General features: G+C 43.9%; 2 protein-coding genes across 3 annotated transcripts; both read right to left on the bottom strand.

The window, feature by feature from the left end:
• Positions 1-534: 534 nt before the first annotated feature.
• Positions 535-10,262, bottom strand: man2b1 (mannosidase, alpha, class 2B, member 1). Its single transcript, XM_083905927.1, has 23 exons — positions 10,155-10,262; positions 9,882-9,984; positions 8,704-8,877; positions 8,436-8,629; positions 8,202-8,334; positions 7,977-8,122; positions 7,690-7,889; positions 7,467-7,587; positions 7,300-7,378; positions 6,655-6,764; positions 6,434-6,541; positions 6,234-6,350; positions 5,503-5,685; positions 5,322-5,419; positions 5,118-5,238; positions 4,407-4,525; positions 4,198-4,299; positions 3,725-3,812; positions 3,551-3,631; positions 3,232-3,456; positions 3,012-3,161; positions 1,772-1,874; positions 535-1,541 (listed from the first exon to the last, which is right to left on the bottom strand). Exons 3-23 carry the CDS (start codon positions 8,735-8,737, stop codon positions 1,429-1,431), a joined length of 2,625 nt encoding a protein of 874 aa, XP_083762053.1. The 5' UTR covers positions 8,738-8,877; positions 9,882-9,984; positions 10,155-10,262; the 3' UTR covers positions 535-1,428.
• A 443-nt stretch (positions 10,263-10,705) lies between these two features.
• LOC310940895 (E3 ubiquitin/ISG15 ligase TRIM25-like) lies at positions 10,706-21,513 on the bottom strand. 2 transcript variants are annotated; one of them, XM_083905943.1, is made up of 9 exons: positions 20,896-21,513; positions 19,968-20,063; positions 18,151-18,231; positions 17,919-18,071; positions 16,613-16,772; positions 15,583-15,621; positions 14,204-14,272; positions 13,759-13,836; positions 10,706-13,027 (listed from the first exon to the last, which is right to left on the bottom strand). In XM_083905943.1, the coding sequence occupies exons 1-9, from the start codon at positions 21,493-21,495 to the stop codon at positions 12,474-12,476; spliced, it is 1,830 nt and encodes a 609-aa protein (XP_083762069.1). In that variant the 5' UTR covers positions 21,496-21,513; the 3' UTR covers positions 10,706-12,473. The 2 variants fall into 2 exon arrangements, with proteins under 2 accessions (XP_083762069.1, XP_083762070.1); XM_083905944.1 differs by having other exon boundaries at positions 13,759-13,833.
• Between the last annotated feature and the right edge of the window lie 4,100 nt (positions 21,514-25,613).

Genomic DNA, 25,613 nt, shown 5'->3' with positions numbered 1-25,613 from the left:
ACTAGTAGTAAAATTTAATTTCCACCTCCTTTAAAAACGAAAAATATCTGTCTTATCGTAAATATTCTACAGAAATTAAACGTTAGCAGCGAACTCCCTTAAAGAGCTAACTTCCGGTGGCTAACGTTATGGCCCTTTTTTCCTCCACGGAGCGCCCTCTAGAGTATATATTTTTATAACGCCACCGTAAACGTCTAAATAATAATAAAAAAACCTTAAAAAATAATAATTTAATAATAACATAACGTCTTGTTTATGAGTGTGTGTGTTTACTCACGAGAACCTCCCGAGTCTGAGGACTTTGCTGTCGGCGGCTCTGATTCTTCCAAAGGCTGGTTTTCCCACTAACAGACAGTAGGGGGCGCAGTGGAGACGGCCCCCCCTCCAATGTCAACAAGACATTTAAGCATCACAAATTCTTCAAATGTACATTATAAATACTTTAACACGGTTAAAAATAAGAAAATAAATACTGTAAACAGACGGATTTAATCATGAGCTGCTCGAGCATCAGTATAAAAATAATCTGCAGATTGTAGAAAAGTCACACTTGTGGCACTCGTCAGTCACATGTTGGCAGAGGAATTAACACAATGTCATGGTTATAAGAAAAAAAAAAAAAGACAATCAACAAACAAGATAAAGGCAGCTTCAGCAAATATACGTTCAAAATGAGTTTCAAAGGATGAAATAAAACGCTTTCAAACCACATTTAACACTGTGCAGATGGATGTGTTGTCAGTATAGAGCAGGGCTCTGCAACATCACGTATAAAGTTTTATACATAGATATACTACATATAAAAATAGTCTAAACATCTTCTTTTTTTTTTTTTTGAAGAGCCACAGGTTGCAGAGCCCTGGTGTTGAAACCTGAACTGGAATTTGACCCACAAAATAAAAGTGACAGAGAGATGCATTCAGGACTCATTTGGGTGCGTTCACACCTGAACTTAAAGCTAAAAAAAACACTGAGCAGATCACTCTGGATGGACGTTAATACCAAGGTCATTACTTATTACCTAACATTGAAAATGTGTTGTCATTCAGCATCAAATGTCAGCACCTGAGGAGTTTAAAGTTGAACAACTTTATCTGATGAAAACCACATGGGTAACTCGCTAATTTGAGGAATTGATTGACTAACGTTGACTCGACTTCCGGAATATTTACATTTTCTCAAATATTGGAGGAGCACAGACCTGGCAACCGAGCCACGACGCAACCTGCCACTACGCGAAATTCCATATGGCGATTTTCCTTTTTTGATTGTTCAGGCCTCAGCTGTGATCACATTTCACGGAATCTCATTTTTCACAAGAAGAAAAATACTCAAATGGAGAAAAAAAAAATCAAAACAAAACATTGATTGAACTTTCATCACGTATTCTTTTGTGCAAACTTCAGAGAGCGTCGTCGTCGTCGTCGTCTATATGACGCTGACTCCGAGCAGGAACGTTCTGATCTCCATGGGCTTCAGGGTCACCTCCCACGTGGACGAGCGGCCACTGAACGTCTTCGGCCGAGGAGACGACGTCTCATCTGGAATTAAAAAAAAAAAACCCCCACAAATGTTAATGGTTCCTTTTCCTCCAGTGACACCTGCAGGACAAAAATGGTCTGTCCATCATCTTAAAAAATCACTGTCATTGGAGAAGCTGGAGCCACATTTGGTGAAAATACCTATAGATTGTGCTGAAAAAGCAGGATATAAGACACTATATTCCTTTATATGTGCAGTTTATCCTACACCACATGTCGCTGTGCTTTACCCGTCTGTGGCGTCCACGGCAAACGCGTCATCTCGTCTCTCCACTGATTGGCCGACAGGTTGAGCTCAGCCGCGCCGAGGACGTCCAGAGTAGAAAACAGCTTCTACACGACACAAAACAGAATTAAAGACATTAAATCTTGCTTTTTTGTTCTTCATGTATCAGTAAAATTAACCCTTTAACACCTCAGTCTCAACAAAATGCCAGTTTTTATCTCATTTTAACCATAAAAGGATCAATATCTGGCCGTTATTTACACTTACAGCATGTTAAAATAGCGTTTTAACAATTTAATTTTGAACAGTATTAAAACATATTTAAAATAACATTTGTTCAGCTGATTACTTTAATCTGATTTACTTTAATATCAGTTTATAATTTAACCTCATTTTAGTTTAGTCAGTTTCTAGTTTTATCTGACCATAGTTTAATCTGATTACAGTTTAATATTATGAATTCATCCGATTACAGATGAGTTAGTAGACAGTTTGATCTGATTACAGTTTAAATTGATAATAGTTTAATCTGTTTTTTCAGTCTAGTCAGATTATAACGTAGTCTGGATAGTCAGATTATATAATGTAGTCTTGTGAGTCAGATTATGACGTAGTCTGGTTAGTCAGATTAAAACGTATTCTTGATAGTCAGATTATAACGTAGTCTGGATAGTCAGATTATAACGTAGTCTGGTTAGTCAGATAAAAAACGTAGTCTGGTAAATCAGATTATAACGTAGTCCGGTTTGTCAGATTATAATAACGTAATCTCATTAGTCAGATTATAACGTAGTCTCAGTCAGATTATAACGTAGTCTTATTAGTCAGATTATAACGTAGTCTCGTGAGTCAGATTATGACGTAGTCTGGTTAGTCAGATTATAACGTAGTCCGGTAAATCAGATTATAACGTAGTCTGGTAAATCAGATTATAATGTAATCCGGTTAGTCAGATTATAACGTAGTCCGGTTAGTCATATTATAACGTAGTCCAGTAAATCAGATTATAACGTAATCCGGTTAGTCAGATTATAACGTAGTCCGGTTAGTCAGATTATAATGTAGTCTGGTAAATCAGATTATAATGTAATCCAGTAAATCAGATTATAGCGTAGTCTGGTTAGTCAGATTATGACGTAGTCTCGTTAGTCAGATAAAAACCGTAGTCTGGTAAATCAGGTTATAATGTAGTCTGGTTCATCAGATTATAATCTTGTTGTGCAAAAACAGGACAGTTGTCTGACCTGCAGGTTGACGGTGACCGGCTGCGAGTTGACTTTGCTCTCCCGACTCTGGAACTGATGCTCCAGCCTCAGCAGGACCGTGTCTTCGTCCCACTGCGTCAGTGTCAGGAGGTGGACAGCAGGGGGCAGTGCGGCCTGGAGACCTGAGAACTTACGCGCACATAAACATGCATTTAAAGTCTGAACCTGGACTACTGTGACGAACCGTCACGTTTCTCACCTGCAGTCGAGTGCCAGCGCTCAGTTCGCCGTCGGTGAACGTCAGCAGCGGCTGCAGTACCACCTCCTGCGCCAGGGGGCGGTGCATGTTGGCGGCGGCCGGCGGGCGGTCGAGGGAGAGCAGGAGGCGGCCGCGGACTACCAACCCCTCCGGGAAGATTTTGGACGTCTCGTTGAGAGGCTCGACGACGCCGCGCACGTCGTCGTGCAACAGCCGTCGGTGGAGCTGAGGAGGGGGGGGGGGGGGAGCCAGGGGCGGGACTTAGTGTACACGTATACGTGTGTGTGTGTGGTTCAATATTAATTAGCGTCCCACCCACCATGATTTCCAGAGAGCCGTTGTGGATGCTTCCTCCTCCCTGGGAACGATCGGTGACCACAGTGAGCTGATCCACGTCGTCCTGGAGAACGGAAAAAATCATTATACTAAGCTTCTTAAATGTTAAACACACAAACACACACACACACACACACACACACACACAAACACACACCTTAATGAAAGCGCGTGAGTTGATGGGGTAGTAGTTTCCAGCGATCGGCTCCGTCTGCTTTAGTTTCCACGTGGGTCGGAAATCTTTCCTGAAGGGAAGCAAGAAACATTGACTTTAATGTAAAACTGTTCATAATGGTCGAGTTTGTCCGTTTTACGCAGACTTTTTAAGACTTCAGGTTCAGTACATAAGAAAAATCTCCCGATCTATGGACTCTTAAAGGAAACTATAAAACGTACAAAATGGCCGACGTGCTGTATCGAAGAAGACCCAAAACTAGAAATCGAGGTCAAACTCCACAGAAATTTGCTTACGGACATATAATGCAAAAAGGGAAGTGACCGTATTTCCTCACAGAATCGAGACAAACAGTAGAGTCGCCACCTGACGCACACTCAAGATTTCAAAATCCCCGAAACAGTCTATGCTAAGTCCAAGTCTTGCTAATTTTAGCCCTAAACGGCGCCTCTTACTTCCTCTGCAGCACCTCTCTGCCGTTGGAGTCGGTGTAGAAGAATCCGGAACTTTTAATGCTGGTGTCCAGGCGAGTGATCACCTCCTTCCCCAGGCTGTCACTGATGGAGGGAGGGAGGGAGGGAGGAGATACGGAAAGCATGAAGCATAGATTAAAATATAGCATTTAAATCAAGTCGATGATTAGCTGTAGTCGGCTCATACTCACGCTATGGGCACAGGTCCGACCGTCCACTCCAGCTCCAGAGCTCTGCTGTCCGCGTAGAGACGAACCACCTGAGACACCCAGGGAGCGAACCACTGCCTCACCTCCTGCACCACTGACGTCTGACCACACACGCAAACAATTGTTAGCATGAGGAGAATAGTTAACATGCAAATTTTTTTATTTCTATTGTGTCTAAGTCGCACATAGTTGTTCCGAACTTGGTACACTTGTTGCTCTCGTGATTCCACACGAATTTCTAATGTACTTCCATTAGCTCCGCCCATCCAGAAGTCAGCCATTTTGGAAAAAAAACAAAACAGCTAGCTTGCGCATTTGAGCAAACTGCCCGAGCGCGTTTGAGCTAGCCATGTCAAACTTGGTACATGTGTTCTCGACAAGTTAACGATTAAGAGTTCTGAAAGTATTTTCTCTACGTCAGAAGGCGTGGCCTCAGCGCTCCGACAAAGTTGGCGTTAAAACTACTTTAAAAAGTGCCAACGTAAACAGAACTACATGAAATTTCTCACAGGTCAGGGAACGCCTGAAACTCTCCTGAAACCCATCTGTGGGTCCCGACCCAACATTCGATTGGGATTCTCTTTACGTGCTAAATATTGGAGATTAACGTGAGTTTTCAGGGTACAGGGCTGCTTCATGCTAACAACAGCATGGCAAACTATCAATAACTGTGGCATCGCCCCACTCTCCTACCTGCACTGTCTCCGTCTTGGCAAACTTGCTAACGATAAACGGCGTGGACGAATTAGGTCTGAAAATGTAGGCTCCCGACGGCTGAATGCTCTCGGAGTTGTTGCCGTCGCTGGCGTTGTACCTGTCAGACGACAACAACAAAGGTGGTGACGGCAGCCATCTTGGCTCAAATTTTTTTTTTTAGCCTCGGATAAAAACACTCACCAGTAGAAATTCTGCGTCAGTTTGATGCTCTGCTGGGTCTCCAGATTTCTGAGGCTACTCAAGAGGCCGGTTTCTGGGTCAAAGGTCACTCTTAGAAACTGTGGAACATGGATTATTTTTGACCGTCAATGCAGACGAGACAGAAGTAATCGAGTCAGAAATCTTGCGTGTAATGATCCACCTTGTTCTGGATGACCGTGGGAGTGCGGCGTTGCGCTGAAGCAGGCGGAGGCCCGTCCTGAAGCAGGGACACAGAGTAGGTGCTGTAGCCCAGGGGAGGAGCCTGAACCTGGAACACCAGCTCGTTGACAGCGAACCCGCGGTTCCTCCTCACCCCCCACGTCGCTCTGGACACCGGAACCACCTGGAACACAGACACAGGAATGTATAGCCTAAAATGTGAATATATATTCTAGTTTCTGTGACTTTTCAGCTTCTTAAATGTGAACATTTTCTACTTTTTTAGCTCCTTAAATGTGAACATTTTCTACTTTGTGACTTTTCAGCTCCTTAAATGTGATTATTTTCTAGTTCTTGTGATTTTTTAACATCTAAAATGTGAATATTTTCTACTTTCTGTGACTTTTCAGCTCCTTAAATGTCATTATTTTCAAGTTTCTGTGATTTTTAAGCTCCTTAAATGTGATTATTTTCTACTTTTTGTGATTTTTCAGCTTCTTAAATGTGAATATTTTCTTGTTTCTGTGATTTTTCAGCTCCTTAAATGTGAACATTTTCTACTTTATGTGATTTTTCAGCTTCTTCAATGTGAATATTTTCTACTTTCTGTGATTTTTCAGCTCCTTAAATGTGACAATTTTCTTCTTTATGCGAGTTTTCAGCTTCTGAAATGTGATTATTTTCTCGTTTCTGTGATTTTTTATGCTTCTTAAATGTGCTCCGCACGCTCACCTTACAGTCCACAGGTTTGCCGTTAGCGTCAATGACCGCGTACGCCGTTCCGTTAACCGGCAGCCTCACCGACCAGGACACGGGTCGAGCGAGAGGGTTGTACACGCCGACTGAGAACTGACAGAGCCACACAAACAAAGATTAATTAATATTAATGAAAGGCTGATGAGGAGGAATTATAAAAAGGACGTCCGTGTCACCTTCTTGCTGGACTCGGTGAGCGGACACACGCTGATGTTGAGGTTGTCGCAGTAGATCCGTTCTGCCGATGAACCGCTGAGAGCAGCCAGACTGTTACTGACCACGACCTGAGAGAGAGAGAACAAGTAGCTTAGCTCCAATCGAAATCCAACAATAACAATAATAGAAAGAACCCGTTCTGATGTTAGATGGAATATATAAACACACAAGCTGAAGTTACCTGACAGCGTTGCCAGCCGCGAGCTAGCCGTCTGGCGTAGTCGTTGGCGACGTGTTGCTTCTCCGTGCCGGACACGGCGTCGTGGTGCTGGGCCACCGCCATGGCTTTCTCTGTGTCGACAGCAGCAATGAGACACGGCCACTTTACACCAGATATACATGTAGCAAAACTATTTTATATATATATTTTAATCCGATTACTTGATTAATCGAGGAATAATGTGTAGGATATTCGATTACAAAAATATTCGATAGCTACAACCCGAGTAAGCTACATTAAATCAGCTAACGTCAATGTTTACGTTAGCGTGTGCCGGAAGCGTTAGCAACCGGATGCTATCGGCTCAGATACTGAATCATTGAAGATGTGCTGTCGTGCAGTTTGAAGGGCTTCTTTTTAAAAAGCGTGAAACGGTCCCACACTTTGGACATTTTCCTTTTTTACGGGCCGATTCACTCTCTGTCACCGCCATCGCGCTAGCTAGCTGAAATCCAGATCCAGTGTCGGGTAAACCGCCCCGTGGGGAACAACGATCCCTGCGCTGAACAGGCCGAGCGAGATAGGAATCAAACGAACGCTCGAGGCAGAGTTTTTGCCTTGAGGAATTTTTGTAATGGAGTTACTCGAAAACAAAAACAAACTCACTCAGGGTCTGACTGTCGCCGACTCCAAAAGGTCCCTTCCTGGACGCTGGGCCTCCGAGCACCTCCAGCTGGTTACACGTCTAAAAAAAAAAAATACATGAAAAACAAAACAACTGAGCCACAAATCAACAACATTTCTATTGTAATGAAACATCTAACTGCCGCTACCTGCAGGTTACTGTTGCTGATCCTCTCGTAGCGCTTCAGCGCCGGCCGGCTCGTGAAGTAGCCGGTCCACAGGTCGTGAGCGGCGTCTGCGTAAGGGAAAAAGTCATCCGTTTTCAACGCCCTGGTTTCGGGCAAGATTGAGAAAGGGGGAAAAGTTAAAAATGAGAAAGGTCCCTGTGTTTGGGGAATACTTCAAGACATTCTGGCGCATTGCGACTCGTACCAGCTCAAGTTTGCCCTGTGCAGTTCCTGTAGGTAACAGGAGGGGGTGGAGTAGAGCACGTTGACTCCGCCGCCGCCGGCTTGCCGGGCGTTGACGTAGCGGATCAGCTTGTCCAGGTTCTTGTACCACAGGTTGGCGTTCTCGTACTGGAAGTCCGAGCCCATGGTCATGATGATGTGGTTCGTCTTATACACCGTAGCCTGCGGGAGAGAAGGGAGGTAGATCGAGTTCAGATTTTCTCCGCGGAAATCGGAAAAAGACATTTGTAAAAAAGTAACATGTCGGACCTGACTTTTAGCGATGACGAGGAAACGCTGCACCACATCGTCAACGTTGTAGTCTTCCAGGTCAGGGTCGTCTCGGATCGGTGGGTCGTCGCAGGACTGGTCCCAGCAGAAGCCCGCGGGAGGGTTGTAACCATTGGGAAGAATCCCTGTTATAATATTATGTATATTTTATATATTTCAGGGGGCAATTATTTAAAATAAAGGTATAAAAGGAGTTTTGTTTACCAGTGAAGAGGTCGGCCATGGGCGGCGTGAGGCTGTCGGACGCTCTCCACAGGAGCTCCTGCTCCTGAGCCATCATCCTGCGAGCTCGGTCCTGGTAGTCGAGGCGGCCGAAGAAGAAGCCGTCGTATCCCATCTGCACCGAAACACGCAGGCACTTACACCACTTTTGGAGATTAAAAAAACAAACAAAAAAAAAACGGTCTTTTGTAGAGTCACGGCTCAGACGGTTCAAACCTGGGCAAACATGGAGGCGTGTTCGCGGGCGTGGCCAAAGGGGTCAATGTGCCAGGCGACGCGGGGACGCCCGCAAGGCCCGAACGTCTCTTTGAGGAACCTCAAGCCCATGGTCATCTGGTCGATGACGGCGCTGTAGTGAGTCGTCGCCTCGTCGCTCATGCACCAGCCGCCGTTCACGAACTCCAGACGACCTAGAGGAGGAGGACGAGGGTTATTGTGTCGTCAGGTGACGCGATAAAAGCGGCGTTTTCGAGTCGCGCCGTACCTTCGTTCACCAGCTGTTTGACCGTCTGCTGCATACTGGAGCTCTGCTGCTTCCACCAGCGGTAGAAAAAGGCCGTCTCCACGTAGATGAACCTCCTGTCGGGGTTCTTCAGGAGCTGATCCACCACCGAGTCCAGGATGTACTGCACGCCCGCGTGCTGGATGTCATTGCGGTCTGTATAAAAGTAAGGTTAGGGGAATGTTCTCTAAAGGTTGTGACAAAGTAACGTTCTGGGAACCAAGAGAGAACGTCCTATTAAAAGGTTGTAGAAAACTAACGTTCTGAGAACCAAAAGAGGACGTTCTATGAAAAGGTTGTGACAAAGTAACGTTCTGAGAACCAAAAGAGAACGTTCTATAAAAGGCTGTGTGAAGGTTGTAGCAAAGTGACGTTCTGGGAACCTTTAGAGAACGTTCTATAAAAGGCTGTGTGAAGGTTGTAGCAAAGTAACGTTCTGGGAACCTTTAGAGAACATTCTATAAAAAAGTTGTGACAAATTAACGTTGTGGGAATGTTCTAGGAACCAAAAGAGAACGTTCTATACAAGGTTGTAGAAGAGTAACGTTAGAGGAACGTTCTGCGAACCAAAAGAGAATGTTTTATAAAAAGCTTGTAGAAAAGTAACATTCTGGGAACCTTTACAGAACGTTCTATAAAAAGCTTGTAGAAAAGTAACGTTCTGGGAACCTTTAGAGAACGTTCTATAAAAAGCTTGTAGAAAAGTAAAGTTCTAGGCCTTTAGAGAACGTTCTATAAAAAGGCTGTATGAAGGTTGTAGAAAAGTAACGTTTTGGGAACCAAAAGAGAACATTCAATCAAAAGGTTGTAGAAAAGTAACGTTCTGGGAACCTTTAAAGAACATTCTATAAAAAGGCTATATGAAGTTACATTCTGGGAACCAAAAGTGAACGGTCTATACACGGTTCCATGAAGGTTGTAGAAAAGTAACCTTTAGAGAACGTTCTGTAAAAAGGTTGTAAGAAGTTTGTGACAAAGTAACGTTCTGGGAAACAAATGTGCATCCAAAAACTAACATTAGCACAACTTCCTGTCTCAACTACAGGGGAATCTTCAGGGAATGTCCCTGCAACCAAAAGCTAACGTTCCCAGAACGTTCTGGGAACCAAAACTTGTTAGCTGTGGCTGTGTGTGTGTGTGTGAAAATGAGAGAGACTGACCTCCATAAAAGTACTGGTCCACAGTCTTGAGCCAGCCGACATCATCATGTGTGTGAGGGACCAGGTGAACATTCAGCAGGTGGGCTTTGGTCGCATGACACGACTGCACACACACACAAATACACACATTATTAAACAATACTTTTAATAATTCAGTTTTTGGTGTTGTTTTTTATCTCAGTTCCTCATAAAAAACAGTGAAACTGAAACTGGAAAAACTTCAACAGTGTTTAAATTTCACAGAAAACGTGGAAGGACGTGAACGCAACTGACCTCATATCCGCAGGTGGCGGCGCGTTCACGGTCAGGACCGAGAGGGAGAGTTAAACCTCCAGTGAAGAGGCACAGCAGAGCCGCTACGAGCCGTAGACACAGCGCCGCCATGTTGGAGACTGAACTACGAATCATATGACTTGTTTTTTTTTAATGTGAAACTGCGGTCACGTGACACAGACAGCGCTCTGCTCCTCTGCTTCCCCCCAGAAACAAAGTCTGGTGAGTTTGGTTCCCTTAGCTCAGACTTACAGGCAGAGCCAAAGATCGTCTGTGTGTGGCAAGATGAGTCACTCCATGTGTAGTCAAGAAGGAAAATTTAAAAAAAAAGGGAAGTAAAAAGAAGAAGATATGATATTTTAAATTTAAAGGAGTTCTTGGAGTTTGTTTCTATAATGAAATACAAGCGACTCGATTCAGACCTGGTTCATTTTATTGCCAACTCAACATTATTTGACATTCATATAAACAAAAGAAATCAATAGCACAGTGAAAATGCTACTGGATTTTAATTATAGACATTCAGCTTGCGGAATAAAGCACTTGATGGCAGAGAAAAAGAAAGATTGATCTGCTTAATATAATTAAGAGGATTTTATCGGGACCTGCTAATAAATACAGTGGGTAATCCTGTATATTATTCTCTTAGTCTTTTGAGCCCTCGGATTTAGTAAAAGAAAGGGCATAGCTTGTATGCAACTTATTTTCAAATGTAGCATCCCTGGCGGAAAGAAAAACTCACACAGTGCTCCGTCAAAAGATCGCAATTCCTCTTCACCGTGCTAACGCTACAGGAACAAACAGGAAACGTCAAACAGGAAGTGGAAATGTTCAAGTTGTCTTTTTCTGATATGTGTTGTTACACGTACAGGTCATGTGATGAGAAATAAATAAATATATACATATATATATATATATGTATATATAAAACTTGGCTCTGTCCAGAGCTAACACAGCTAACAGCTAACACCTGACTATTACTGAGCGTAAAGGCTAAAATCAACATGGGCGCTGGGAGATATTGTTTTTGTTGACTAGACACTTCCAGACTTAACTAATTCATTCTACAAACAGTTCTCCTATAGGCTAAGCTAATCAAATGTTAGCATTAGCTTAGTTTCAGTCCGGACGTTTTCTGAAATTATGTGCAAGGGGCCGTCTGTATGTGGGAATGACTTTTCTTTTTAACCATGAAATGATGTCCCGAGCGAGACCACGTGAAATATATACGACACAGAAATCGTATATAAATTTCCGATTTTCTGAGTTTTTTTCGGAAATTCTGTAAACAGCTTTACACACAGACACAGTTGAGAGTTGCTCGAGCATATTTCACACACTGTGAACTTCATTTTTGGGATTCTTAGACAGACAAACGTACGTGCAAGTAGGAAAAACACATCAGACGTGACCTAAAGCAACAACAACAAAAATATGGCATTCAAATGAGTCTAAATCTATCGCCGAAGTCACTGTACACTATATTTTCTACATAATAAACTGATCGAGGTTTCTCATGTTAAATATCTTGCTGTGGTTAGCCAAGTAATCACAGGTGCTAATAATTTAAATAGCTAAAAAAGCAGTCACTACCCACAAAAACAATACCTTATGTTATGTAGCCTTGTTGATTACTGGGATTCGTTAGTAGCATGGACCCTTTGTAAATTAGCAATGGTTAGTAATGACTGGACAATTCAGATGATCATAGGCTGTCTCCTTCAGAGGCTACATTTGAATGCTAATTGTACCATAATTGGAATATTGTCACAAGTTAAATTGCTCACCGACACGTGTGCCCCTTCACTTTAATGTTTGAGGTGTCCGACGCAAAGTTAGCATAGTAGTTTCGGTGAAGCAAGACGTGCTAATGTTGCTAACGGGACGGCGACGGTGTCCACAGTTGGTTGCACTGTCCCACCAAAACACCGACAAACGGGGAGAACAGTCTTGTTTGAGAACGGCCGTGCCGGGGATATTTGCATAACGTGATATGTTCGGCCTAGCCGCTGCTGCATGCAAAAATTAAAGGTTTCTTAACTTTAGCAGCAACGTGAAGTAGCAACCGCAGCAACACAGTGTGACACAGCCCAGTTTTAAGGTAACGAGCGGTGTTTACGTTGAGGACTCCACCACGTATGTGTGAGGACAGCTTTAGTGTCAAGACCCTGAGACTGAGAGACCCACGTCACCGACGAAAAAACACTTTAGATCAGCGATAGCCGTTGCTATCGAGCTAATAAACACAGATTTGAGCTAAAGGATTTCAGTGACGGCAGGTTCAAGTAAAGGGTCCCGGATACGGATAAAAGGGGAGGGTTAAGTTGGGTTTCCATTCCCTCCATCTTGCGGGCAGATGAGCAGGGTGGAGTCCAGGTCCAGGCGGAAGGCCGGGTACAGCGGCTGTGAGAACAGGCAGTGAAACGTGTGCAGGAGCATCACTGTGTCCGACACGCTGAAGAAGGATAACACTCCTTTCTGGCGCTCCAGGAAGACGCCGATCCTGGGGCAGGGCGGCGCGGCCACAGTGGTCTTGCGATTGTCGTGCCAGGCGGCGTATCCGGCGTGCGTGCACCGCAGCCGCCAGGAGTTCTCATTGCGCCCCAGCAGGCAGGGCTTCCCGCCGCCTTTGCGCCCGATACCGCGATACGTGACGCCGATGTCGATCCATCCGCCGCCCCGCCACTCCACCTCCCAGTAGCTGGCGCCAGCAAACTGGCCCTCCCGACACAGAACCTGAGCCACCGAATCAAAGCGCTGTGGGTGAGGGGGGTAGGACTGGGGCTCCTCGCCACAGTGGGCACCCTGGGGCCCCTCCAGCAGACTCAGAGTAGGGTGGGCTGTGTTGGGGTCCAAGGAGAGACGACAGGAAACTGCAAAGAAAGAAAGAAAGAGAGGATTTTAGGCTTCTGTAAATAACATACAAAAAACAATGACCAATATCAAGGTTACCCCTCTTGGGTTTTTATTGAATCAAGAAATAGTTGGGCTAGCTTATTAAAAACCAGGAAGCGACTGTGCATAAAGTCAACGGACGTCTATGTGGTGCCCAAAGATTTTGTCCATTTCATCCTCACATGTAACCCTTCAGAAGACGAAATACACAAAAACAGATCCATATCGGACGAAGTGCACGAATGAGCCTTTAAAAAGCCATTCCCTCTTTTTCGCTGACATTTTGGCACAGAGTAGATAAATGACACAAATGTCCTTAATCCCTTGTCCAGATGATTTATTCATGTCTGACAAGGTGCTGCTGCGCCGTCACCCGTGCCAGCTAGCTTGTTCCACGCCGCCGACAAGACACTGGTTGGTCTTAATGAAAGAGCCTAGATAGTCATAAATACAGTATGAACGGTACGTTATCCATCATTGATGAGGGGTCCGGAACGGGGGCCGCCGCTCTCCGATTCCCCAGCGGGACGGACGCTCGTTATTTGGCAAACGAGAAGCACTGGGGGTGAGGAAACGGGGTCAAAGACGGGTGCGAGTTGACGCGCAAGGCGGTCACGTGACGCAAAGAGGAAATTAAATGTCGAGGTGGAGTGGAAAAAAGAGGAGTGTAATGAGGATTCCCTTTTCAACTGAAATAGAGAATACTTACACCTAAGGAACGACGCCCTCATCCTCTGATCGGCCGGCTGCAGAGACAAAGGGGACAGAGGGAATGACACCGGCACTGCTGGAAAAGGATAGACGACAACAAAAAGAACAAAAAGACAAGCCATTATTGATGTTGACAAAGATGAGAAAGGCATAAAACATTTGAAATGGACAAACCCACGGAGGAGCCAACAACCAAGTGAATCAGTGTGTTTGCATACATGCACAGAGAAAACCAGGCCAGTGGAGGAGGTTAAGACAATATATGATTGCATGCACTGGAGTAATGCGATATAATCCATGTTAAAATCCAGTTGACCCATCATGGCCGTTGTCATACCCTTTGTTGATGATTAGTTTGCTAAATGTACCCTTCTTCCCCATGCAATGCTAAACGTAGCCGGTAGTGCAGGTTTTTACACCTGCTAATGTAATTTGACACTTACCCGTAGTGGTACCGTGTTGACCTTGTATTTGCTGAGGTTTGGTGTTCTCCGCACACAGATTTCTACCACCTCCCAAATGCAATGGACATGAGCGGTATTTCAATATTTTGTATGTATATATGTGCATTTCAGTCAAACAAAACGAAAAAACAATGCCTCATTAGTCCCAGTTAGCGGTGTTTTCGCAAAAGGAAAACACCCAATACTAGGACTTAGGATCGGGTTTTGAAAATGTAATGTGTTATTATTATATAGTATAATGAGCCAAAAAAACAAGTAGTAGTTACAGGAGAAAAAGACTACACAGCCATGCTAGCTAAGATGTACCGAGTCACAGCAGTGCTTTTAAGCTAAGTGCTAATATCGGCATGCTAATATGCTTATAAATAAGAGTGCTAACTGATGTTTAACAGGCTCAGTGTGATATTAACCATGTTTTTTTCTGTAGCATGTTAGCATGCTACTATTTTATACAAAGCACGAAAGGAAAATACAGTTGTAAAGTATGATGAGCTCACAAACAAGGAGTAGTTACAGGACAAAAAGGCTACACAGCCATGCTAGCTAAGAATGTGCTTTTAACCTAAGTGCTAATGTCGGCATGCTAATATGCTTACAATACTGCTGTTTAACGGGCTCAGTGCAACATTTACCATGTTTGCTTTCTTGAGCATGTTAGCATGCTATCATTTTATACAAAGCACGGAAAGAAAATGCAGTTGAGAATGAGGTAATGAACAAATAAAGATTGTTAGCGGCTGCCAAAAGATTACCCTCAGGGAACAAAGCTAAACTAGAAGTTTGTTGTTATTTAGAACACTGTAGTGGAGAAGCACTAAAGTCAAAGTTCTTCCGGCCCAACAGAGCTCATCAGTGTGGTCCAGGAACTACAGAGTTTAATTCAGATATATGGTATTTGCTCTGCATCAAAGCTTGGTTTCAGGCTAAGCGTTGCCTCAAATGTCAAAGGGGGGAAAATGCATAATGGGGAAAATGTACTTCCTGAACCACAGCCACTCTAGAAGCAGGCACTCGCTTGTTTTTTACGGTCTGCTCGGTTCAAAGCTACAGTAAATCTCCATTGTTCCTGTAAATGTCCGTGAAAGCCTCCACACAGCTAATTCATTTAAACAACAGGGAGCTGCACTGCGTTTCAATCAGACTTACACTAAACTGATTAGGACGGAGCAGAGCAGGACACGAGCCAGGATGTCTTGTATTAGACAACGCCTGTTGTCTTCTGCATCAATAATTGACACATCCCCTGTCCCTTGTGGCGTTGAATGTCATGTCAATACCTAGTTGAATTGGGTCACCTCAGACATGACACTGTCACACACTGTGCGTTTGTTTTTGTGTATCGCGTTTCTCATGCTTACCTTTTACACAATCTCCAGCAGACACGTGATTCTCATTGACTGGAAGATAAAGCATACGAGTTAAATTGAGCCATTTTACCAAAAAAAAAGTTAAATTTCTACACAAATTAACTGCATTCAGAATTATAGCGACACATGGTATGTTCCGTAGTTTTGTAGTGAGAAATTCAGATTTCAAGCTTATGTTTCACATTAAATAATTAAACAACACATAATACGGTTTAATTTTTAACCATAGGATTGTTGCTACGTTGTTTGTGTGCGCAAAAATACGACGTCGAGTGGTATCGATGACTGGAACTCCCTCGGAAAAGTAGTGCTGGGCATGTTAGCGGCGTCAACGTTAATGCACTTTAGCACACCCGAAAAATATGTGCGTGATGTAATGTTTACGCGACTCCCGATAGTTAAAATGAGTCTCTAAAGTAACGCTAAACTTTAAAAACAGAGGCACACACACACGCAGTACAAAGGTACACTAGTCATTTGTAGCGCTGCTCTTTTCGTTTAATAAACAAAAAAAATGACGTGCGTGACGTTATCCTTACGCGACTCCCGCTTGTTAAAATGAGTCTCTAAAGTAACGCTAAACTTTAAAAACAGAGGCACACACACACGCAGTACACAGGTACGCTAGTTATTTGTAGCGCTGCTCTTTTCGGCTCCAGTTTGAGTGTAGGCGCGATAACGGCGCTAATGTGGCTAACGGAGCTAACTGGTAAACGGTGCCTGGACTCTGGTGCCGCGGTACGTAAACATGACGTCACACGCCACTTTCATGGAAGCACGTCATGCGCTAACGTGCGCTAATGTTGACGCTGTTAATGCCTAGCACTAAAAAAAAAGGCATAAGGCTCATGTGATTCCAAGCCTTAAATCTGGTGAAATTTGTGCCTAAACCTAACCACTATCCTGCAAAAAACCTGGCACAGCATGTGTGTGTAATTGTAAAATATGCATCTAATGTAATGCCGAGTATATTTATAATATCACATCACATCTTCCTGCCTTGTAGACGACTCGGGTGTACCTGCGCGACTGACTTTGTCGACCTCCTCCCTGCAGACTTCCTCTATCCGGCTGCGGAAGTGACACAGCGCTCTCCTGGCTCCGCTGAAGGCCTCTGTGGGCAGGCTGAGTGCTCTGGAGTGGCGGCCCGCAGTGAGAGGGACACACAGCAGTGGAGCAACCTGAGCCAATGAAAGACAGAGTGGAAAAAAAAAACCCACACAAAAACCCCCATCGTCATTAATTCCTTGTACAATTGAATTTGCAAATAGCACACGAGGCACGATGCGCCGTCGTCTTTTTCCACTGCCGACTCATTCTTTCCCCTCATCCATTCTTTCAGCAACTCCACCACTCATCTCCCTGGGTATGCACTCTGGGGAGTTCTCCGGGTTTCCAGGATGCATTATTAAGCCAGAATGAAATATGATTATCAGATGTGATGAATGACATCAACTCGCTTATGTTCTGACGCAAACCTCTCGAGACAAGCGCCTGCTGCCAAAAGTGCTCGAAGGATTCGAGATTATTTACTTTACCGTTTATCCGGTCGCTTTGCACAGTGATGGAGAACTATGTATTAGTAACAAGACAGCCAAGATTATGGAGGTTTGTGCATCCAAGTGGCGCTGCAACAGTTGAATCAATAGATAGGCATCGGTTTAATTGTTCAAACGTGTTAACATCACATGTGCATGCGTGTTTGCGGTTGAACGGTTGACACTCTCCCGGTAACTACTTTCTGGGGAGAGATCTCCGAACCGGAGCCGCGTTAAATGATTTAACAATCCACTCCTACTCCCGATGGTCTGTGTCATACAACTTAATCTTCAAAAATCCCAAACTATCCCTTTAACGGTGATAAATAATTCATCGATAATTGAATAATTCATGCACGGCTAATGAAAATAACACCAATGACAGATTACTAGTGCTGGACGCGTTAGCGGCGCTAATGGCGCCACCGTTAGCGCATATTAACGCGTGTCCCGCGTTTCCACGACGACCGACCGTGTTTACGCGACTCCCGATTGTTAAAATGAGTCTCTAAAGTAACGCTAGACTTTAAAAACAGAGGCACACATACGCAGTACACAGGTACGCTGGTTATTTGTAGCTTCAGTTCAACTGAGGGCTTGCTAACGGCGCTAAAGGAGCTAACGGCGATAACTGGTAAACGGTGCCTGGACTCCGTAAACATCACGTCGCGCGCGTCTTTTGCCGGTCAGTCGCCACGGAAACGTGCCGTGCGTTAAACGTGCGTTAACGTTGTCGCCGTTAACCGCCGCTAGCGCGCCACAGCACCGCAGATTACCAATCGTCCTCACCTGTAGAAAGTGCGCGTTGTCCTCCGTTTGCAGCAGCTGAGCGATCTCCTCGTCTCTCCTCCGCAGCTCCTCCACGTCCTTCTCCAGCATCTCGGCGTCGCGTTCCGCCCGACCCACCAGCGCTCGCTCCTTCGCCTCCAGCCTCGCTCGGACCTACGGGCGCAGTGCAACAGCGTTAACATGGAAACGAGACACACAGCGCCGCTCGTCCTTGCAGATCCCGGGTCCTCACCTCCGCTTTGGATTTCTCCAAGCGCAGCGCCATGTCGGCAAACAGAGCCTCGCTGTCCTCCAGAACAGCCGACGCGGACACCTGAAACACACACATGAGAAATAGAACAATTTGAACTGGAACGTCTCCTTTGGCTTCCACAATCTGACTGAACTGGGGGAATAATAACAACGTTGTTCCACTTAGTGCAAAAAGCAAAATACGAGAATTATTCCTTAGACCCTAAAGTGACATTTTCTTTGACCAAAGATGCTTCAACAGGGACTTGTACCACCGTTTTGCTCACAGCTGCTGTGAACGGAAAAACGCACATATCAAACGTCTGGAAAACCTTTTAATTATGGATGACTACTTCATCCTGCCGTCTCCACAATGCATCTCCCTAATTTCTGATTAAACCATCCTGCTCCTGCAGGAATTACAGCAGGATAAAGTGAAGAAAACCGAGTCGTCACAGGTGCAGAAGTCGAGTTCCGTCTTCGATCGCTTGATTTTCATCGGTGTCAAAGTGCACATATTTTTATGTCTATGCATAAAAAAAGACTCTAAGGGCCAATTCCAATTCCTATCTTAACCCTCAAGCTCAACCCTTAATCTTAACTGGCCCTCAAAACCAAGTGTTGAGGGTTATTTTGTCACTTAGAAATGGGACACCCCTTAAATGCAGAGATACGTCTTCAGACTGTAGGGGGCAGAATAACGCGAAAGCTGCGTCCAGTGTCAACTCCAAAAAAGAAGAAGAAGAAGAAGAACACATTTACGTCACGATTATTTATTACGATCCGTTTGTCAGTCAAGTTATTAGGTTGTCAGTGAGTTATAAGATGATACTCATACAAATACCACAACCATGGACATATTCAGCTGACAGTTACCACACACCACGGCTTATTGAAAAGTAAACCATAGCAAAATAAATGTTACGCAACAATGACGTAAGTAATCAATGGTTTTCATCATTTTTATATCTCTATTAACAAAAGAAAATACTTAATTTGTAGCGTAGTCGTTTCGCTGCTTTCGGCGCCATCTTTGTTATGTGAGAACACGCAATGCATTCTGGGTAGCCCTTGTTCCCAAGGGTGCTCTCTGAACATCTCTATATTGAGGGCGATGCAGCCCTTAAACTCGCCCCCTCAACTTAATTTTTCTGAGAATCGGGACAGCACTTGCACTAGCGGGAGCGCACATTTTTGAGATTAAGCAAGGAATTGGAATTCACTTTCATTGCGAACGATGCAGATTCAAGTCGCTGAGGTTAGAGATTAATTGACTGAACGAACGGTTCAGTGAAAGTCTGATAAAAGGATGATGTCAGTCTGAGGTCGTCTTTAGCTAATGCAGTCGAAAGCACACGGCGGATGGAGATAAAAGCTCACAGGAGGGAGATAAAGAGTCTTTTCTGGGAGAGTGTTAGTATGATTGTGTATGTGTGTGTGTGTGTGTGTGTGTGTGTGTGTGTGTTTGTTACCGCTTTTCTGGCATAAACACTGACTTTGTCAGGACCAGACGTCTTCATGGAGACCAAAATCTGGTCCTTAAGAAGCAGAACCTCATTTCTGAGGAACTGGTTAAGGTAAAATGACTAACGGTGATGTTTGGGTTTGTCCAAAAGAATGAAAATCAAGGGTGCAGAGCAGTGTGCGCGAGTGTCAAGATAAGTCTATTTATATATAAGCTCTTATCACACGGGCTTTACATCGCACACACACACACACACACACACACACACACACAGTACGACACTGTGGTGACCACAGAGACTCCACAGAGATTAACGCATATTTTCATGGATCTTGATTTAGAGCGCGTCTCACCTTGAGGGACTCTAAGCTCTGCTGAAACTCCTCTATCTCCCTTTCTCCGACACGAATCCGGCCCTGCATAATCCTCTGAGACTCCTGGAGCTGGAGCTGAGAGACACAAAGAGAGAGAGACTGATGAGCAGACAGACAAAATGTTATTGAAAATGATTCAAATACTGATTCAGACCCTTACAGCTGTAGCACATTTAAAGTCAAATTAAACACAGATCGTTTTACGTTATCAATATTATATCTACAGCTGCATCGATTATTAACTCTTCTGATAATCGATTTGAACCTTTTTTCATTATTAAAACAAGATTTCTGATCGTTTTAGCTTCTTAAATGTGAATATTTACTTGGTTTCTTTGCTCCACATAACGAAGCAATCATTAAAACTGAATAATTTTGGTTTGTGAACAAAACAAGACATACGAGAGCATCATAATTTCCAGCTTTGACAAACACTGATCAACGTTTTTGTAACATTTTCTGACATTTTATGGACCAAACGATTCAACGATTACGAAAATAATCCTTAGTTGCAGCTCTAATTATGTCACATGTCAATAAGTAGAACCCTAATTTGAATACTACTCATTCAAATAGCTTCTTGTTGTGTGTGAAATAAATTACAATTAGTCCGACTAAGGCTAGCTCGATTTTGGTCCGACTAACGCGTTAACGGGACATTAAGAAAACCCTAATTAGGGTCTTAGTCCGACTAAAATCGGACTTTTGACATGCATGTAAACACACCGACAAAAACTATAAACTATCCCTTTAATCCTAACAAGGTTATACTTGGAGTGAGCAGGATTATTAGGATTATAAGACTTTATCAGGATAAAGTCTAAACTCGGATTATTGGTGTGCATAATTGTACTATTACATGATTGTACTACTACTGTACTACTTGTACTACTACTGTAGGCAGCACCTGTCTTCTGGCTCTCTGGGCGTCCACGCTGTGCACCTCCTCCTGGTCGGCCTCGCACAGCAAACAGTCCCCGGTCCACTCCCCCGTGGCCTCCGCCTCGGAGCCGCCGCCCGCGGGCTCCAGACCCAGCCGGTGCTGAGCGCACAGCCGCTCCGCCAGACTCTCCACCGCGGCCACCATCTTGTGCCGCCGCAGCGTGCCGACCTCCCGGTGTGGCACTACGTGGAGCTCGCAGAAGGACGCCAGGCAGACGAGGCACGACTTCATCGCCCTCAGCCTCCCCTCCGCGGGGCAGAAGTCGCACGGCACCTGCCCGACTCCCGCCAGGTAGAGCTCCGGCGCCGCGGGCACCTCGCTCAGCTTGAGCTTCTCGACGACCTCGGCGAGCACCGTGTTCCTCCGCAGCACCGGCCGCGGGCTAAACGCCTCCCGGCACTGAGGGCAGCTGAACTGGCTCGATTCCGCCTGGTCCCAGTAGTCGTTGATGCACGCCATGCAGTACGTGTGGCCGCAGGGGATGGACACCGGGTCCTTCAGGATGTCCAGGCATATGGGACACCTGAATTGGCTCTCCGTCACCGAGATGTTCGCTTGGGCCATGTCTGCCGTGGAGCCGGACCCCTGACCTCTGACAGAGGACTCGCTTCTGTCCCCGGCTGGTCCATGGAAGTATTATAAACACTGGATAGAGCACCGCCCCTCTGGCTCCGTTCATTTCTATGGAGCTGCTCTCCCAGCGCATATGCTAAAAAAGTTTCTGACGTCCATGTTAATTTCCGGGTTGTGGGCACCCTAAGCGCATGCGCAGTACTGTTACTCCCATAATGCCTCTCGGCTATGTGAACGAGCCGTACGCGTTATCGACTTGCTCGGCGCGTCCATGAATATTAAAATGAACAATAACAACGTGTTAAAAGTAGTTTTATAACGTGTTTATCTTCAACTCTAATTCATGTGTTCATCACATTTATCAGTTTCTCATAGTGTTGTCTATGTCGTACACTTCCCCCCGTGACAGAAGCGCCGTTCCCGAGACGCCACATGACCGCGCTTTGCTGTGCTCGTACACAACTGTGACGTCACTCTGGGAAATAAGAATTATCTTGGCTTTTTATGGCATTTAGGAAGTTATTTCAAATATGAAACTTCATGAATTAAAAATATAGAATATAGATATCTACAAAATCCCGTGTCCGTGTCTCGAGTTGTCCTGTGGACACTTTTACAGGCGTCTCTTTTACTATTGCGGTCAATGGGAAAATTGCTTTTTGGGCCCCGTGAGTATTTTTTGTTGCAGTACCCACAGTGGCCACCATGACAACATTGTCTTCAAGGCAGAGGGGGCGGAGCTCTATCCAGTTCTAATAATACATCCGTGTGTTGTTTTGAAGGGGCGTAGTCACGAGATAGTGGCTGCACTTCCGCAATGCACGCGCTGGTGGTGTCATACTGCCCTCAGTGATGTCTTACAGGTACAAGAATAGGTAAAGGATCAAGATACAGTGTTAGAATCACTGTGAAGTAACAATAATAATGATAATAATAATGATAATAATAACAATAATAATAATAATAATAATAATAAAAAACATTAGTTATAATAATAATGAGACAACTGGACCTGACCTGCAGGTTTTAAGCTAAGGCTAAAGTAAGGCTGTGGTGTAAAAAGTAAAAAGCACAGCTGGATTTATAGCTCCCCCTGCTGACCATTTGCTGTAGCAGCAAGTAAATAACTTCTTACTTGTTACTGCCTCATTACAACACAAAATGCACCAGAATAAGATCCACAAATAATAATAATAATAAAAAAAAAACATTAAAAAAACTTTGGCTTTATTGTTTCTAAACTATGAATTTGGTTTTCTTAATAGACTCTTGTTAGTTATAATTCAGGCCCAAGCACCGACTAATCCTAATCCAATTAAGTAGAATTAACCTTAACCAACTAAGAGGCTTAACTACTGGTTAATGCCTCTGACTCCTAAACTTTTCAGTTCATACACACACACACACACACACACACACACACACACACACACACACACACACACACACACACACACACACACACACACACACACACACACACACAGGTCATTTTACCTGCCTTTGTTGAGTTAAGTGGTTTCCCCTGTGAGGTTTACGTTGCCGCTAGAGCTCCACATTCCCCTACATGCATCGACACTTAATTATTATTAATATTAATTAAATGTGAATATTCTAAATAATAATTGCACAATAAAAAAAAAACATATTAAATATTGTTACAATGTGCAATTCTTTTTACAGTCGAACCCATCAGCTTAATATAAGTTAGATCTCGTTTTTTTCTTAAGCTGCACACAGGAAGTTATTTGTTTTATGTCAGGACAGACGGACGCAACGGAAACATTCCGCGAGTAAAGTGAGACGCGGTTGAAAAAACAGGTTGATTGAAAACACAGATACGTTTCAGGATAAAAAAAAAAAAACACCTGGTTGTTACTGTATACGCAAAGTCAGGTCTCATAGTATTGCCTGACAGAGCATGTTCTCAAGAACAGAGGCAGAATAGTGAGACGCAGTTGAAACAAACATTTAATAGTTATTAAATAACATACAATAACAACAACAAATAGTTACATATTGCAGCTTTAAGTTAAAGCAGTTTTTTTTTTTGCTTCCTTGCGTTTGCTCCAATCTCTGTTTCTTGAGTGTGGGCCAGGTCTCTGTCCGACTTCGATCTCAGAGCAGGAAAACAGACAAAGCCCTAAAAAGGGGGTCTGGTCCCTGGACTCCCTCGAACCCTTTGTTCAAAGCAGCACTGGGATGTACTTGGTGTTTCAGAAAGGACCCTTTTCAGCTAGGCCGTAAGGCGATCCTGGGCCTTTCCTAGCCAGGGTGTGCCTCGGGCGTCTCTGGTTTACCTGCGGGACCGTGAGCGACGGGGAGGGGGGTGGGCCGATCCTCACCGGGGCCAGGGAGGGAGTGATGGTGGGCGGAGGAGAGGAAAGCAGCTGGTCAGTGGAAGAGAGAGAGAGAGCGAGAGAGAGACGGGAGTGGAGGAATGGAGGGATGGATGTAAGGCGAGAACGCTGAGAAAGGACAAACAAACAAAGGTGGCGATGAGGGTCTGAGGTGAATTAATTGTATCAAGCTCTTTCTCTCTTTTTGGCGACGGTCCCTGGAGACCCGGGCACAATGAAACAGTAGACAGTGGATGCAATATTGGACGCAGATTAGAGCAGATTAGAGCGGAGATTTGAAGCGTTTCCAAGAGAAACGCATACATTTCGCGCGTCCGCTCCCAAAGTTATTGTTTGCCTTTTCTGCAGTAAACAAACAGATCGCAAAGATTGTGCGTTAACGGCGGTTAACGTGCGTCGACAGCGTCGATGTTAACGCACGTTAACGCAATGGTGCGTTTCCCTGACGACAGACTGGAAAAAGACGAGAGTGACGTCAGCCACCGTATACCAGTTAGCTCCGCTAGCTGCGTTAGCTCCTTTAGCGCCGTTAGCGCGCCTACAGTCGAACTGGAGCGGTCTGTTTATCAAACGAAAAGAGCAGCGTGACAAATAACCAGTGTACCTGTGTACTGCGTATGTATGCCTCTGTTTAGCATTTAGCATTTAGCGTTTAGCATAGATTAGCCTAGCGTTACTTTAGAGACTCATTTTAACAATCGGGAGTCATGTAAACATGACTTCACGCGCGTCTTTTTCCAGTCAGTCGTCATGGAAACGCGTCATGAACGCACGATGAATGCTAGCCACGCAAAAACCACATGTATAGGCAGAGATCATTTTGCAACAGCATGCATATTCAAAGATGGATCATAAACGGATCTAAATCAGTGTTTTCCAAACTTTTTAAGGTGGACCCACTTTTTAAAGACGACGAAAGATGACAAAATTCCCAATTATGACACGTTACGAGAGCCAATTAGCGTATCGTATCATGCGTGTCAATTACAAATGTAGTTCGATTTTCTGGCAAACTTTATTGTATAAATTCTTGAAAGTTCCCTGTGAAGCATACAGTAGAGCAACTTAAGTGGTGTAACTGTGACTCTGAGTTTTAAGGAGGAAGGAAGAAGGCGGAGCCTTTGGCTGCGGTTTGAGGCAGACACAAACAGTTATGTTACATGTTTTTTCGGCTTCTGCCTGGAATAATCAGGGGTTTATTTACTTTTCTCTCTTGTCTAATTTATTCAATCACATATTCAAATAATTTGTATTTAAATGTATATTATGATAAATTAATATACCAATGTCCAAATGTGTATTGTATTTTATATCATTATACATATGTCAGTTTGTCATATATATGTACATATATGTATATATATACATATACAAGAACATTTTCAAGAATAAATACAGCATGAAAATACTGTGAAACTATTATTATATATTCATGATACTTAGTGATTATATATTATATTAAAATTTTCACTATTATTTCACTCTAATTTCACTATTATACATAGTCAAATTCAGTATAAATACACATTTTGTACTGTATGGAATGATGTGGAACCATAACATCATATTTTGCCAAATTATTAATAAATAAATAAATAAATAAATAAATAAATAAATAAATAAATAAATAAATAAATAAATAAATAAAAGCAGTCCATAAGCGGAAGTACAGTTAAAGCAACTTTTAGTTTATTTTGAAATCAGGAAGCACCATGACTGCTGATCCTCGACATCAGTGACAACCACAGT

This window comes from Microchirus variegatus, assembly GCF_963457635.1.
Source record: "Microchirus variegatus genome assembly, chromosome: 19".
NCBI classification, from domain to species: domain Eukaryota; kingdom Metazoa; phylum Chordata; class Actinopteri; order Pleuronectiformes; family Soleidae; genus Microchirus; species Microchirus variegatus.
This window is presented reverse-complemented; position numbering and strand designations above follow the sequence as displayed.